General features: G+C 40.1%; 1 protein-coding gene across 2 annotated transcripts in view; it reads right to left on the bottom strand.

Moving 5' to 3' along the window:
* Positions 1-13,599, bottom strand: part of CAPN2 (calpain 2) — a 602,999-nt gene that overhangs the window by 208,271 nt on the left and 381,129 nt on the right. For both annotated transcript variants that reach the window (XM_044058713.1, XM_044058721.1), the window contains exon 7: positions 12,536-12,621. In XM_044058713.1, coding sequence (XP_043914648.1) covers positions 12,536-12,621 — 86 coding nt within the window. The remainder of the gene's footprint in view (positions 1-12,535; positions 12,622-13,599) is intronic.

The raw sequence follows: 13,599 nt of genomic DNA, 5'->3' as shown, positions 1-13,599 counted from the left end.
GTATCCTCACATTGTGATTAAGGTAGTCCTGCTTTGAAATTGCTTGCTGTTTTTCTCTGGTAAGACTTGAGGGGTTTAGCCTGTTTCTAGGCTTCTAATTGCTGTTGACCTTTAAACAAGTTTTGTTGCTATTGCTGAATGTGCTGTTTTGAGCTTTTCAGGTTTTACAAGTTTGCTGTAAGTTGGGTATGGTTTCATAGCCAGATGTTCATTTGCTAAGAGCTGTTATATGCAGAACAGAACACTCCTGATAGTGATCTGATTTATGAGATTTGACTGCAGCATCAGGCCAACCTGATCTGTGGTAAGTATTTTTTGGTTCATTTTATTACTGTATACTGTTCTTACCTGTAAATGTATATCATGCATCTCTGCACATTAAACTCTATAGACACAAGTGATTTGATTGCAACTGTGTGCTACTTGTTTCCATTAGATTTTACTGGTAGTCTGTTCCCTTGTGAACAAACATAAGTTATCTGCTTGGTGAGATGGGGTGCATTATTAGCTTTATTACTGGTGTTAGTTACACTTAGCCATGCTGTGAACAGTAGCATACATTTAGCTGTCCTGTTGTAGCTGCTCTTCATGAATTGCTATTGCTCTTACATGTTTGCTGCTTTGATTTATTGTAGGATCTCTTACTTATTGTAGGACATTAACATGCTTGTTTCTTTTACTTACTGTAGGATTATTTGGTCTACTTTCATTGCTACAACTTTGGTCTTTAACTCTTGCACTTATTATATTGAAAGCATTTGCACTTAAGATCTCTTGTATCTATCAACTTACCTGTATATTATATTAGCTAACTTGTGATACATATACCCACCTGACAGACTGGAAAGTACTGTCAGCTTGTGTCCCTTCTGTTGTCAGCTTCATCAAAATTGGTATTTTCAGGCAGTGTTAAGAACTGTCAGATGCTCACAGACAATGAGCAATTACTTCACATACATAGCACAATGGAGATGACCCTCTCACCTAAAAAGACGTGTTAGCACCACACATAATAAGGCTCATCACTACATGAATATGCCAAACCAACATGTGCTGAGGTTGTCAAAAAAGCCACTTTGTATGCCTCCAAGAACTGGAAATGACAAATCTCAACAGATATCCTCAAACACAACTCTACCACCCTAACACGCAAAAATGAGTCACCATGCTGTCTGTCTAACTGTTCACTGCTTCTTAGACTTGAGTACATGTTGAACTGTTCTGGTAACTGGTGATTCCATTTTTAAGCACACTCACTCCATGTTTAAGAAGCTGGACAAGGACAGGGTGACAGATGTCTTTCTGGTGTCAGGATCTATGCTGTTAGGAGTGCTGTTTAGTCCCTCTCCCTGGCAAATATGACAGTATACATATGTCAAATGCAGGAAAGATTCTGGTCCTGTGCAAGATCCTTCCTTCTCTCAGAATGATTCCTAAATACAAAGACACAATAATTGGCTTCTGTGAAGGCTGCCAGCCTAGCTAGATAGAATTTTGTAGATAATTCTATGTCATTGTAAATATTAATATAATCTACAGGCTTGTTTTATAAATGTAAAGAAAAAATGAAGAAAACTGTGTTATATACTGAACTTCAAAACTGTAACCGCAGTGCACCCTGGTGGAGAAAAGCTGTTAAGTAAAGAATTACAACTGTGTTTGATCTCAAGCTCAGAGACAGGATGTTTGGGCTATCAAATTCTTTCTATTGTTATTAAGACAGAAATAATTGCTAGATTTTACATGCAAAAGTGTCTTTTATTGCTTTGGCTTCCTGGCCAGGTGCAGCTTACAAAGAAATGTAAATTTTGAGTTTCTGTTAGCCTGGGAACTAAAGGAGAAGTGATAAATTGATGATATCCAGTACTGCTGAGTCATTTCACATTACATCATTTTTAAGACTTTCTCAGAGAGAAAGATTGAGCATTTTGGAATTTGTCTGAAGCTGACAACAGCTCACAAGCACTTTGCCTTGTAAGTAAAGTTATTAGGACATAGTTTCTCTTAGAGATAGATAGGAATTTAGCCAGATTTGTCTAGCTGTTTTCTATATTTATGTCAGACTATCCTACAATATTCTTTTAAAGTTCCTGTGATTTCTGAACTATTGATTAGAACTGTGTTGAATAGATGATATTTATCTTGTGTTTTTATTATTTATTAAATATTTTAAACCTTTCAACTGTGGCTGTTTTGTGTACAGATAATGTAAGCTCTAGAGTACTTGCATTTATTTGGTGATACTGTCCAAGCCATAATAGTCTTGCTGGTCAGTCACACTTACTATTTGGATAACAGTAACATTACACAGTGAAATTGGTCACCCTTTGGGAAGGGCCTTATAGTAGCTGATATTAGTGGTTGGTGGCAGTCGGTACTACCTTATAGTCAGGGCAGAAAGGAGGCACAGCTGGAGAACCTATGCCAGCCTTCCCCAGGAGTGTCTGTGTGCTTGTATATACATCAAATCTTAAAGTGTGTGTGTGTCAGCTACCTGGGCAGGGACATGAAGCACTGGTTGGACAGAGAAGGTGCTGGAGGTTTAAACCTTGACCACTAGGTTGAGATCTGGAACCTATAGCTGTGCCAGTGGGAAGTCTTATTGGGGATCTGGAGAGAAAGGGAGACACCAGCCCCAGACTGACTGTGATCTCTGTGTGCTCTTAAGGGAAATTGTACTTTACTGTGTGTGTGTATTTGTTATCCTCCCAATGTGCTCTCCCCTCACTGGTGCTAGTGGTGAGGATTGAGGCTCCTTGACTACTGGGCCAGTGCGTGGACGTCACAGCTTCAACAATTGGCTAAGCAGTTGGTGTCATTCGGGGGGGAGGGCAGTATGTTTCTGTCTGGGATGAGATGGCTGAAAAATCAACTTGCTTCAAAATAGATGTTCACCACCTCTCATCCCCTGGCTTCTGCTTACAGGCTAAAGCCCCTGCCAACTACCACAGTGCCTTTTGTAGATGGAGTCTTTCTACTGGACATCTCAACATAGCATATAAAATTGCAGCAGTTTCTAATTTAGACTGCTATATCAAGGTTGCTTTTCTCTATACCAGAAGTCCTAAAAAGAAATTGCTTGACCTTAAGGCTGTTTTGAGCACATCTATTCTCTGTTGTACAGGTAACTGAAACTTGGTTTCATTGCAAACTCCTTATTGGTATATACCTTTTAGATGGCCAAACCATAAACTCAAATCCTAGGCTCGCAATGTTTGCCAACTGTAAAGGGGCTGAAATTAAATACAAAATAATGCAGCATCATTACTGCTGGTAAACAGCTCTCATCTATAACCTACAACTTAGCCAGTAACCCACTTCAAACAGAAACTACTGTCAAGGATCTTGGCACCATGGTCGACCACTTTCTCTTGTTTGACTACTATGCAGCCCCAGTAGTCAGGAAACCCTTTTATCTAGAACAACTGATTTCTAGAGGCATCTCATCCAAGTCAGGGAAGCGTGATCCTCCCTCTTTATTCAGTGCTGATCAGGCCAGTTATAGAATACAATGCTCTCTATCGTATGTACCCATCTAAACACATCACAGTTAGAAAGACCCAGATATTCTTACCAAAAAAGACGAATGGTCTAAATTCATTGGCTACCAAGATACATTTGAAACCATGTCCCTATACCCGGTCTGTTAAAACTTCTACATGGTGATCTATATATTACATTCTCTGCCATGAAGGACCCACTCTATTTGATCTCATCTATCTCCACATGACAAATTGATCCACAGACACTATAACTAAACATTTAAATTTCCAGCAACGTACAAATAGAACATGCTGAAATATTACCCAACATTTACCCCACCTCTGGAAGAAATTTCCCTTGTATTTAAAACACACTGATACCCTCTCATCCATCAGTATAAACATTAATGATTGGATGGGCATCAATAAATTCATTCCAAATGATCTGCTTTTCTCTTCTAGAAATGAGAAGAACATTGCTAGATTGGGTATTGGCAAGGCACATATGGTCTCATGAGTTACTCATCTTGCAATTCCTGTGAAAATATGAACACATCTTGAAAGCTTTATGTGGAAGCACATCTACTGATGTGTCAGAGTCATGGGGAAAAGTCTCACTAGTCCTTTTATATTTGTCTTGTCTGAGCAATGGAGCACATTTCAAGACTTAAGAACAGTTTTTGTGGCTATTTCCAGAGGTTTCTGCTGTTTTCTACCTTCCTTCCCTCACTAAAGTGAATGGATAGAGACATCCTTGAACCATTGTTTAACAAAGTTCAGAGGACTGGCCAGAAGTTGGCTTGTTTATGACTTCACATACGACAGCCTGACTGGCTTTCCAATGCTGGTTTTGACATGGTGGAGCTAGGAAGTGTGACAGATTATGATGCTTGTCATATTGATCACTACTGCTGCTGCAGTTATAACTTTTGTGGGATTCTTGCCTGATGGCTAAACAGACTTTCAAAGCTCTCTACATTCTCCCAAAATTCTTTACCTTCTCTCACTTGGCTCCAATTGACTCACTCCCATCAGGACATTGTGGTATAAGAGAGATATTGGCTAGCACAGCCTGCATGCCTTGTGTTTGTCAGTCCAGAATGTAGGCCTGCTTCTACAGTTCAGTTCAATACTCTGTAGGGGAAATTTGTTTTTGTTTGTATAGTGTTTATTGTGATTATAGCCAGTTTAGATGCCAGATTCTGAGACTGAAGAATGTGAAATTGTTTAGTGTATAAGAAACAAATTCTTCGCAAACATTTCTATTTGTATTGGTATTCTCCTTAGGCCTTGAGCATGAATTAGCTGGTTGTCCCCACTGAGTTGTTTAACTCAAGGACAAGCAAGCATCATGCCCAGTCTCTGCAAGACTAGCTATCCCTAAAGAAGGTCCATGCCTGGTCTTACTCTGCCATGGTGTTGATCAAGTTGTCTGCTAGCTATTTATCTAAGAAAAGAAAGTCAGTGCAGTACTCAAGATAGAAGAACAGGGAGACCAAGCTTATACACACCTACCTCTACCTTTATGACTGGCTTATTCAGGCAGCTGCTCTAGAAGATATTCAGAAGGCCCTTGAGTTACATTTTCCTGCTTCAAAGCCCTTGGTCTTTCTCCGAACCTCCTAAAATTCCACCTCATTCCTACAAGAAAGGTTTTGTTCCTAGGGGCACTGTTGGACAATGGAAAGCAAAGGGATTGCTTGCCTTCATATAAAATGGTTTTCTTGCCATAATGCTGCAGACAGTCTTCCATTAGAACAGCATTCCAGCATGGAGTTTCTTAGAGTTCTAAGGTACATGGGCTCATGCCTTTGCTACTAATCAAGTGTGCTACGTAGAAAGCCTTCCTTGCTACAGTAGACAAATGGTGGTCAAAGTTACGGTCACAGTCTATTTGTGATCTCAGACTTCTTACCACTTTGTAGGTACATAGGATATTGTTGCTAATCTGATAGTGTGAAGGGACATTGTCTTTACCGAAGGGAATGATGATTCATTTCTTTGCATTCAGTTTGAGATCATGACCAAGGCACCAATTGTTGGTCTGCGTAAGACCCTCCTGAAGTAAACGGACATCATTTGGTGATTCAATAATTGCACCTAGTTTGCAGTCATCCTCAGACTTGGTCAGCCACAGCCCTTTAGTTTTGGCCTGACCTTTTGAGAAGTATATTCCAAACAGTAGGAGGCCCAACACCGACCCTGATGGTGACAGGTCTGCTGGTTGATGTGGAGTCACCCACTTTGATAGTGTGTGACTGGTTTGTGAGCCAGCTGGCAAACCATCTTACAACAAAGGGGTTTATTTATTTTATTTATTTATTTGCTTTTGTTAACCAGGAAAGTCCACTGGGCTGAAATGAGCCAATTTTCAGTGGAGGCCTGGGGAGAAAAGCTCCAAAAAAACAAAACAAAAAACAATATACATAATTAAGAGATTATTTAGAGAGGTAATAACAGCATTTAACACTATACAAGAGTAATAACAGCATTTAACAATATACAATAGAATAATATAGGAGTCAGAAGTGACACAGTAACACAGGCAATGTTTAACAACATTTTGTGAAGAATTGGATGCTTGGCAGTTATTCAATAGATCAGACAGATAATGATAATCTGCACTTACACAATTTTTACACACCATGTGAGGCAGGGAGATGCACACTGTGCTAAGATTAAGGGTGGGTGCACAATAGGGAGAGTGAAGAAGAGTGTGGGTATCTGAGAGATGAGTCAGGTTAGTAATCAGGTAACTGAGGAATCAGGGATGGTGCAAGAGCATAGCCAATGAGAGGAGAGATGTTGGTAGAGTGATTGTTTTGAATGACAGGGCATTATTTATCGTCCGCAGAGAAGGTAGACAGGCATTCCAGAGTGTGGCTACAGTGAAAGAGTAAAGGTATTGGCCAACAGGGAGTTTAGGTCTCTTAACTTGGATAAGTGATTGATTTTCAGATCTTAGCGAATGGTTTGGTGGATAAAGACTCAGAAGTGAAGCCAGGGCTGGGCATTTGGAGGAATTATAGATGAATTTGTGTGCTGTGGCTAGTTGTATGTAAGTTAGGTGTTGTATGAGTTCTAGCCAGTTCAGGGATTGTAATGAGTGACAGTGGTAGGAGGAATATTTTGCTCTAGTAACGCATTTAGCAATTTTGTTATAGCAGCTCTCCATTTTATTTTTTAATGACGATTGGATGTTTGTCAGAATGGGGGCACCATAGAGAAGAGAAGGTAAGAGAAAAGTTTGGGCAAGTGTTTTTCTAGTAGAGTAGTTTAAAAAGTGTATATGTCGGTAGAGGACACTAAGTTTTTGGTGTGTTTTTATGATGGTGTTGTGGATGTGTTGGTCAAAGGTTAAGTTGTCATCTAAGGTTATGCCAAGTAACTTAGTAAGGGAAACTATCTCTAAGGCAGTCTTGTTGGAGGAGAAAATGATGAAATCAGATTTATTAATGGTGGTACTTTTTTGGGCGTAAAGAGCAAGAGTTTTGTTTTATTTGAGTTGAGGGCGAGGTGATTATTTGTCATCCAGGTTTCAGTAATAGAGAAAGCATTCTGGGTAATGGTCAGAAGTTCGGTTTCAGAGTTACCAGAGGAGATAATAGTAGAATCATCCGCATATTGAACTGCAGATGCATGAGTGAGAGTGGAGTGAAAGTCATTAATAAAAATACTGAACAGGAGGGGGCCTAAGATGGATCCTTGGGGAACTCCGGTAGAAGTAATGAGAAAAGAAGAGAAAGAGTGTAACCATTTGGTGGATTGTTGTCTGTTTGTGAGGTAACTGGTGAACCAGTTAAGAATAGGTGTGGACAAGCCAAGGTGTGAGAGCTTAGAAAGTAGGAGAGGATGGGAGATGGTGTTGAAAGCTTTAGAGAGATCAAGAAAGAGTGCAGAGACAATTTTACCATCTTTGCAGCTGTGGTTAACAGTGTCTATTCAGTTTACTAAATTCATTGGTAATGCCTGAATGTGGAATTGTGTCAAAGGCCTTTGCCAAGTTGAGGCAAGCTGTGTGCACAAATTTGCTCTCTTCATAGGCACTAGGTCACATTTTCAAAGAAATCCACCAGGTTTAACAGGCAGGATTTGCCCTTGATGAAGCCAGATTGGGTCGGATCAAGGGTTTGGGGGTCACCTATGTCTTTATTTATGAGGTCCATGATGTTACTTTCCATGGCTTTACAGATGAGGCTGGTCAGACTTATGGGTCTATAATTCCCTGGGCCTGTTGCTAAGCCACCTTTGTGGAGGGGAATAACTGTTGCTGTTCTCCATTCTGCAGGAACAAAGCCAGTGGTTAGGCTGTGATTAATTAAGGTACTTAATAGTGATACTAGTTCATGTTTTAGTTTGATTAGAAGACAGCCTGAGATGCCATCTGGTCCAATGGAGGCTGTGTTTTTTGCCTTAGGCAAGGGTTTAATGACCTTCTCTACAGCTATGTAGGGTGGGAAGGAAGTTGAAGGCAAATTTTGTGATAAGTTTGGAGGGGATAAGAAAGTGAAATTTTTACCAAATCTATCTGCTAGCAGGTTTGCTATCTCTGTGAGATCAGTGTGTGTGATACCATTAGTCACTAGTTCGGCACATGCTTGGGTCCTACCTTTTAAGCTACATTCATAGCTTTAAACAGCCTTTTATGATTATCTTTGGCTGTGATTGCTAAGTTTTTCTCAAAGTTACCCTTAGAGGATTTGACATCTTATTTGCCTGTTGAGGTTGAGGAGAATACTTTTCCATTGTTGGGGCCTCACCTTAGTTTTCTTAGACAGCAACATTTTGAGTTTGTTGTAAAGTTTGTTGATGTTGGATGCTCACCAGATCAGCTTTTTCTCTCTGGAACAGCCAAGTCTATACACTTATACAAGTAATTGTACAGAGCTTTAGTGTAAGCTTTGGTGTAGTTACCACTTCCAGCTGTGAGTGGGGCTTGGAATGCATTTATACCTTCCCGTAGGAGGGTACAGTTTGTTTGGTGAAGTTTTTTAGTCTGACTTCGCCCTTTGTGAGCTCTGGTGGTAGTGCCAGTTTGAAGGTGACTGATTTGGGGTCAGATTTAATTAATGAGGGTCCAACTGTTGCAGTGGTGTACCTGTTTGTCATGTTAGTAAGGACCAGATCTAGTATGTTTGTTCCTCTTGTTGAGGTTTGAACAATTTGTTCCAGGGCATTTGAGTTAACAAAGTCAAAGAACTTTTACCCTAGTGAGTTAGGGCTAGGGTAGGTTTCACAGTTGATGGTAGGATAATTGAAATCCCTCATGACCAGAGTGTTTGGCAATATTTGGATTGACTCCAGTCTGGTCAAGTAGGCCTTGTGCACATCATGATCTATGGAGAGGGATCTATAACTAGCTATGACTTGAATGGGGGGGGGCCTTACCCACAGTAATCTGAACTTGGAGTAACTCCATGGAATCGTCCAGTCTAACTAGTTGGGAGGTGAATTTATCTCTAACATAGATAGAAACACTGCCTCCTTTGATTCTCATACGTTTGTTTTGTGGTCTGAAGATGTGGAAGGCATTGTACCCTTGAACCAGGTTTCTGTGACTGCACAAACATCTACATCCTCCAGTGACAGAAGTGCTTCCAGGGTGTGCAGTTTTTGTATTAAGCTCCTAGCGTTTATCAGCATAACCCTTATTTTGTTACAGCTGGCAATTTTGTTTTTGAGACCTTGCCTAAAAAAGGCACTATGGGGGAGGCAAGAGCCTTTGCCAGCAGCCAAAAACCTAGTGGTGCCAGGTGCAATCCATCTCTGCCTGAGCAGCGAGGTTTGTTGACCATGTCATCCTAGGCTATCAGAAACTGGATCCCCTATGAATGACACCACAAATTAAGCCAATTATTGAAATCAATCATTTTTTGTTTATACTGTGGCATCATTCTAAGTGAGGGTAATATGTTGTTCAAGGCTAGGGATATACCTGCCTGGGACACATATTTGGAGAGCTCAGTCATGTCTCTCTTCATATAGTTCAGTGAGGTAAGTCTCAGGTTGTTCACTCCAACATGAGCTATGACAGAGTCATAATGGTACTTGTTGCCAAGAGACCTGAGTGCATGCATGATCTGATGAGTCCTGGCACCAGACAAACAACTGACAGTGACTTTCTTCTTATCTAATCTGGTGAGTGGGACATGTGTGTGTCTCACTATGGAGTCTTCAATGATAAGAACATTTGTTTTTTTAGTATTACACCTTAAGGGCATGGCAGGTGAGACACTGATGTTGCTATGCGTCTTGGGTGCTGTGTGAACTGCGTCAGTTGTAGCAGTTGTTTATTTTGGAGGTTTCTGGTGTTTCAGTAAGTTTTTTGAGAGAACCTCCATGTATGTTGATTTATGTGTTGGATGTGTACTACGTGTATGAGTAGTGGTACTATGTGCATAATTAGTGGTGGGTGAGTTGACAACCTCTTCAGTGTTACTTTTTTGAGTGCGAGAGACTAGGGATTCAAGATTCTTGGTGTAGATACAACTGTCTCCCTCTATACTAGAGTGAGTTATTAGTAGAGGGTTGTCAGTGTACATGAGACAGTTGCTACACTGCCTCAGGAGACCCAAGTCAACAAGGCTGACAGGAGAAACAAGTGTAGTCAAACTGTCCATAATGCTAGGCTTGAAGAACTGTTATCACAAAGGGGGTGCTTTCAGGACTGATCTAGGAGGTGCTCTGTAAATGGATACTTTTGACGGGGTTTTTGGCTGATGGTTTATTAGGTCATAGGTCATTAGCAATACTTCTTAGATTGGAGATGTACTAAAGATGAGGACTACACTAATGTACTACAGCTGTAGAAATTGTCTGTCTTGCTATGACGCACAGTTGTGCCAGAGTGTGCAGTGCTGCATGAAGTGCACACAGGTAGAAACCGTCTCAAACACAGGGCTTAAATACCAGAAATTAACAACTTAAAGTAACTTTTATAAAACTCAAAAAAACCAATGAGGATGCTTACTCCAAGCCCTAGACCAATCACTCTTCACCAGACAGGTTCCAATCAGCATACTTCTCGGGCCCCTTCCAATCAAAGATGGCTTAGGAAATGTGCTTGGAATACAACAGCCACTACAAACAGGCCCAGATGCAGCAAACCTATATCTGGACTATGCTACAGCTACGAGCTACACTAATTTAGATGGGAAACACTAAAAAAATGTTTTAGACAGCAGAAAAACAGCAGTGAGACACTAATTTTTTTTTAAACAGCAGAAAAACAACAAGGATATACTAAAGAATGTTTAAACAGCAAACAAATCAGTTATTTAAAACACTGCTTTGTGGGAAAACAGAACATATGCTTTGCAAATAGTGAACAGTAGTAACAATGACTTTGCAAACAGTGAAAATAGCATAAAAAAGTTTGCAACAGTGAAAACAGCAATAAGATACAATTTAACAGACACAGTAAGGCAGATAAATGCAGTACAAACAGTGCAGTTTAGTTTACAATATTAAAATACAGTATTAAGCAAAACACAATAAAAAGTGCAGTAAGTAGTATAATCAAGCAAAAAAAAAAGCAGTCAACTTATGGTTTTTGTGAAGCTCAGAAGCCTCTAGTTGTCTGGTATCTCAGCTCGGAGTTGTGGCTGGTAGCCCACCTCAGTTCAGCTTGGTTCAAACAAACAGAAACTGGCTCAAATGCAAGGCTTAAATACCAGAAGGTAAAACAAAGAACAATAACAGTGCTTACTCCAATTCCTAGACCTATCACCCTTCACCAGACAGGTTCCAGTCAGCACATTTCTCTCAAAAGGGTGCAGAAGGGCCCCTTCAAATCAAAGATGGCTTGGAAAATGTGCTCAGAATACAACAGCCAGTACAAACAGAGCCAAATGCAGCAAACCTGTATTTGGACTAAGCTACAGCTACTAGCTGCATTAATTTTAGTGGTAAACATTAAAAAGTATTTTAAATAGAAAGCAAAACAGCAGTGAGACACTAAAGAATATTTTAAACAGCAAACAAATCAGTTATTTAAAACACTGCTTGATGGGAAACAGAACAGATGATTTGCAAACAGTGAAAAGTAACAACAGTTACTTTGCAAACAGTGAAAACAGCAATAAGACATGATTTTAACAGGCACAGTAAGGCAGACAAATGCAGTACAAACAGTGCACCCCTGCACCCCATTAGAGAGGGGTGCAGGGCTGCTTGTTTTTTTATGTTTTTTTAGGCTTTCCCTGCCTTTCGTGGCAGCCAACACTGTTAGCCTCTCACTCTGCCGATGCTGAAATAGATGCAGTGAATTGAAAAATTATCACTGACATTTTGTAGGTAAGCTCACACATCCACATCAGCACTGCTTATCTCTACACCAATCTGTATATTTTACTCAATTGTTACATATGAGTATCCGGCAGAGCACCACTCTATCAATAATATCTCTGGTAGATTCTGCTTTACCATCTCTGTCATGGAAAAGTAGTGCTTGTAAGTGGAAAATGGGGAACATTAGATAAAGGAGCCCAAAATTTGCTCCTGATAGAATATGGCCTCTGAAGCAATCATTCAAGTGTTACTGCATAGATTAACACACACACACACAGAATCTTACAAAGGGCTTCTTTTGAAAATGGAACACAGGTGGTTACTGAACATGTTTTAGATCACACTCCCATTCCCTTACAAAATCTTGTGTGAGCAAGTAAGGAATTTGCTTTGTTCCTTTCCAGTTCCTGGCAAATGTAATAAAATACTACATTATACTGCCTCCCAAACAGTATGGAACATATTCTGAACTGGAACAAATCCTGTTAATGACAGAGATGGACAACCATGTAAGCTACATCAACAAATCAGACATTACACTTTTAAATTTCAGAGAATGGTCTGCGTGTTGAGGAGGTGTAGTTTCTGTAATAAAACCGAAGTTATACATAACTATACACAATTATGGATGGGTGTCAACAGTATTGTTTAACAGCAACTGCAGACAAGACAGCAGATGTTAATTTGCCACATATAATGTAGTTTGCTTGTTGATACAGAGGGTTCTGCTTAGGAACAGAAGTATGATTGGCCTGTTTACTCACTTGTCACTCCAAGCACCAGTCCATTCTATTGTACCCCAGGGATTTCTCATACGCACCAGCTTCTCTGGTCTGCCTCTGTAAATCACCTGTTTGGAGTTAGTGAGAAAGAAGAAATGACAATGATTAATGCAGGATAGGCAAGAGAAATCACCTACAATTCACTGCATAGCTACTGCATTAGGATGACTACACTTATTTGTACTTTGCTAAGCATGCCCTTAAACATGTATACGTATCTGGTTTTAGAGGTATCATAGGAAAAACATTTATTAAATTAGTAACTTAGCACAGGAGTGAAAGAAAGTTGTTGACGGAATGAAGCAGGTTTGCTGGATATAGAAAATTATTCACAGCTTGCTAGTACAACCACACAGATATACTGCTAGTTGTTTAGAAGTTGTTTAGACTAACAGAAAAAGACTCTTAAATCACTTGGAATTAACACTGATTCTGAAGGCATTACTGATGATGACTTGTCAGGCAACAGTGACATAATCACTGCATGATGGGACTGTGAGGGGGATATACTAATATTAGTGACAACAATTCACTAGGGATCAGGGTAAAGTGCTGAATAAATGCCTGCAGCAGTTACCCAACATGTCAGTGATGTAGACTCAGTATTTGTGTGAGTAGATGATACTCATCCTTGCTGATGTGAGGGACATAAGTGGTACCAGTGGTAGCAATTCAGTGGTTCTTACTAACAGTAATTCTGCCGGTGGCAGTAACAAGGATTCAGCTGGAATCAGTGAAGGTAACTCAGCTAATTACAGTACGTGCAGTGGCATTAGTGATAGGTACACACTGGTGACACTGACAGAGAAATGCATTAGTGGTAGTGCTTTTCCTAGTATCACCAACCACAATTCTGCAAGTGACAGTTACTTAACCAGTGTTGATTGCACAGCTCTCATCAGCCAATGCCACTAGTTTCACAGGTGCTAATGGCAGTGGCACAGAAAGCAGCAGAAGTAGGCAGCAGACATTAACAATAGTGGTAATGCTTGTAAAATTGTTTAATAACTGGCAAGTGGCACAGCAGGTAAAGACCACTCCGAGTG

This window comes from Protopterus annectens, chromosome 1.part2, assembly GCF_019279795.1.
Source record: "Protopterus annectens isolate FY-2018-M chromosome 1.part2, PAN1.0, whole genome shotgun sequence".
Taxonomy (NCBI): Eukaryota; Metazoa; Chordata; order Ceratodontiformes; family Protopteridae; genus Protopterus; species Protopterus annectens.
This window is presented reverse-complemented; position numbering and strand designations above follow the sequence as displayed.